General features: G+C 32.4%; 1 protein-coding gene across 1 annotated transcript; it reads left to right on the top strand.

Annotated features, from left to right (window-relative positions):
• Positions 1–249: 249 nt before the first annotated feature.
• On the top strand, positions 250–2,986 carry LOC111623756 (SCAN domain-containing protein 3-like). Its single transcript, XM_023366453.1, has one exon. It carries the CDS (start codon positions 1,012–1,014, stop codon positions 2,782–2,784), a length of 1,773 nt encoding a protein of 590 aa, XP_023222221.1. The 5' UTR covers positions 250–1,011; the 3' UTR covers positions 2,785–2,986.
• Positions 2,987–3,769: the final 783 nt, after the last annotated feature.

Raw genomic sequence — 3,769 nt, 5'->3', positions numbered from 1 at the left:
CTCAAAAAACATTCCCAGTCTTGAAGAGGAATTTGACTATCAGGTTTTTTTTTTTCATACTAAATTTGTTAACAATAGACCAAAACTGTTTAGAAGATCATGTATTTTGCCACTGTCTACTAATATTTGACCAATAAATCAGCATCTTATTCTTCAGTCTCTTCGCTGTTCTACAATCTTTATCAAACCAAACTGAAGATGATATTTTCATCATTCCTAAGTATGATAACATTCTATATCAGTGTTTCCCAAAGTGGGGCGTACGCCCCACAGGGGGGCAATTTGATGGTTGGAGGGGGGCTATTTGAGAATTGACATGACATAATTTCTTCCCTTCGCTATGAGCTTTTTTAATGCAACGCTTTAGGTGACAAATAATATGAAAAAGAAAATTTTCTAAATAGAGGACTTAATTTATTAATAAGCATTTTTAAGATGGTATCAAAACCTAAACTATGTTATTAGAGTCCGCAAGTGAACTTTTCAGCGTTTCCCTTTGCTGTATCTCTTGTCGCAGAAATCTTGTATCTTTTAAAGTCGCTAAGTAACAACGTTTTTGCACAATTTTTTTTCTAAAAAATTAACTCTAATATTTTTAACACCTATATGTCATAATTGTCTGTCATTTATATGATTAAATGAATTAATTAATACATGTTGTAGAAATATAATTTTTACGTATTGAATAATTTATGTTTATTTTTTAACCATTTAGCTTTTTATATAAGTTTTTAAACTGTAAAACTATTGATAATATTTAAAAACTAATTAATTGTGCTTTTTTTGTTAGTTTAGATATCTCTAATAGCAGTGTCTTTGATAAAGGAGTCCAGAAGTATTAAAATCTTGCAATCTGGTCTGCTGGAATCTTCAGGGCTTGCGTTTATCCCAAGTATCACTTGCGGCAAAATGTGTTATATCTACACAAAAACAATTTTTTCTAAATTTACGTTTACTCTGTCACATTGAATTATTTTTACAAAATTTTATTATTTTTTTAGCCCATAAAAAATGAGTGGAACAACAAAAAAGAAAGTTCGTCAATATTCAGAGGAATATCTAAAATATGGATTTATACCAGCAGTTCACGATGAGAGGATGCCGTTTTGCTTGATATGCCAGCAATGTTTGACAAACGAATCTATGAAATTGGGTCGGCTTGAAGCACATTTGAAGGCCAAACACAAGGACTATATTAATTCAGATTTAAGTTTCTTCAAAACATTAAAGGAAAAGTTCGAGAAAAGGACGACAATTACTTCAATCTTCACGTCTAGAAATGTAACAAATAGTCGTATTCAAGAGGCTAGTTACCAAATTTCATTGTTAATTGCTAAATCAGGGAAAAGCCACACAATAGGGGAGAATCTTATAAAGCCCTCAATTTCTGCTTTTATGAAAACTGTTCTAGAAAAAGATGACGAGGATGTAAAAGCGATGCCTCTCAGTAACAATACTGTCAGCCGAAGGATCGACGAGATGGGCGAAGACATTGAGAAACAACTCGTATCGAAACTAAAAACCAGAAATTTCTCTGTGCAGATGGACGAGTCAACCCTAAGAGACAGTGAGGCCGTTCTTATCACTTATGTCAGGTATATTGAACGTGGACAGTTTGCAGAAGAAATGCTTTTTTGTAAACAATTAGAAAGCACTACCAAATCGAGAGACATTTACAACATATTCAAATGCTACTTGGATGACAATGAGATCCCCATGAAGAATGTTATTTCGTGTGCTGCCGATGGTGCCCCCAATATGATGGGCAAAAAAAATGGTTGTTTACAATTGATGAAAGCTGATAATCCAGAAATGATACTTATTCACTGTGTTATCCATAAAGAAAACTTGGTGGCTAAAAACGTGTCTCCTATTCTCAATGAAGTACTCAATGCAGTTATCAAATGCATTAACTCAATAAAAGCCAGCGCTAAAACCGAGCGCTTATTTAAGCTATTTTGTGAGGAACAAAATGAAGACCACGTACGATTGTTACTACACACTGAAGTAAGGTGGCTTTCAAAAGGGAATTGTTTGAAACGATTTATTGAGTTGTTCGATTCGCTTGAAAAGTTTTTAATTGATAAGCCTGAAATGAAATTATTGTTGACAACAAATGGCAAAGCATATGTAAGTTATTTAGCCGATATCTTTGAGAAGCTAAATTTGTTAAACAAGCAACTGCAAGGACCAAACAAAACACTGGTTGATGCCAAAGCAAAAATATTTGGTTTTATTAAGAATTTAGAATTAAATCAAAAACACGTCAGCAACAAAAATTTTGAACAGTTTCATTGGCTTAACAAGTGTGATGTTTCTGACTCCGCAATACTTGAAATTGTTAATCATTTAAAAATTTTAATTACGGATTTTAAAGAGAGATTTGCTGATTTAAAAGAAATGAATTTTCCGACATGGATGGTGCAACCAGTTTTGGTGGATTTAGCTGATATATCCAATCTGCAATATCAAGAAGAACTCGCGGAGTTGCAAAGTGACGAATCTGTAATAACTCTATTTAATATTAAAGGTGCGATGGCATGGCTTTGCGATGAAACAGAGGCTAAATACCCCAATACCACAAAATGTGCAAGAAAACTCTTATTACCGTTTCCATCTTCATATCTAGCTGAATGTGGCTTTAGTGCTGTGAGTGATTTGTTGATTAAAAAAAGAAATCGTCTGGATATAACACAACGTGGAGATTTGAGACTTAAGCTAACTAAGCTTGAACCAGATATAAAATCGCTGTGTAAAAAGCATCAAGTCCACAAATCACATTAAAGTAAGTTTTTAAAATCTATTATTTTTTTATTTATTAAAAGTTCGTTTCTTTGTTTTGACAACAGTTGTAAGAAATCGCTTTAAAATTATCATTCATATTACTAAAAAGAACAAAAATAAATTTTATAACTAAAATTATGTATGGGGGGACATGATGATTTTAGAAATGTTAAAGTGGGGCATGGCCTAAAAAAGTTTGGGAAACACTGGTCTAGACATAACACAACGTGGAGATTTGAGATTTAAGCTAACTAAGCTTGAACCAGATATAAAATCGCTGTGTAAAAAGCATCAAGTCCACAAATCACATTAAAGTAAATTTTTAAAATCTATTATTTTTTTATTTATTAAAAGTTCGTTTCTTTGTTTTGATAACAGTTGTAAGAAATCGCTTTAAAATTATCATTCATATTACTAAAAAGAACAAAAATAAATTTTATAACTAAAATTATGTATGGGGGGACATGATGATTTTAGAAATGTTAAAGTGGGGCATGGCCTAAAAAGTTTGGGAAACACTGTTCTATATTGTTCAGCTGATGTCTTAATCAAATCCAGAATTTCAGAATACCTATCTTCCAATCTGTCACTTAAGACAATATTTACATATCCGGCCAGAACTGTTTCAGAATATAGACTGGATCTATCCTCTTTCCAAGTTAATCGTTTTCTCCTATCAATCAAACCAAGCTGTCTATCCTCGTCAGTATCAATTAAAATTTCAAAATTCACCATATGATGGTCAGACATGTAATCATCAGAAATAACAAAATTACATAGACTCGCCACCAAACATTCACTCAAAATTACTAAATCGATTACTGAAGCACCCAGTCTAGATGTATAAGTGAAGTCCGCTGGTGAGTCAAAAGGTTGGTTGGTTTGTTAGAGTTTATTGGCGCAAGGGCCATACAGGCCAAGCTGCGCCATGGCAGATAGTATAAATAAATAAATAAATATATATATATATATATATATATATATA

The sequence above is a fragment of the Centruroides sculpturatus genome, unplaced genomic scaffold, assembly GCF_000671375.1.
Source record: "Centruroides sculpturatus isolate CEXI.00-Female unplaced genomic scaffold, Cexi_2.0 scaffold120, whole genome shotgun sequence".
NCBI classification, from domain to species: Eukaryota; Metazoa; Arthropoda; class Arachnida; order Scorpiones; family Buthidae; genus Centruroides; species Centruroides sculpturatus.
Note: the sequence above shows the minus strand (reverse complement) of the source record. Positions and strands in the feature narration are given on the sequence as shown.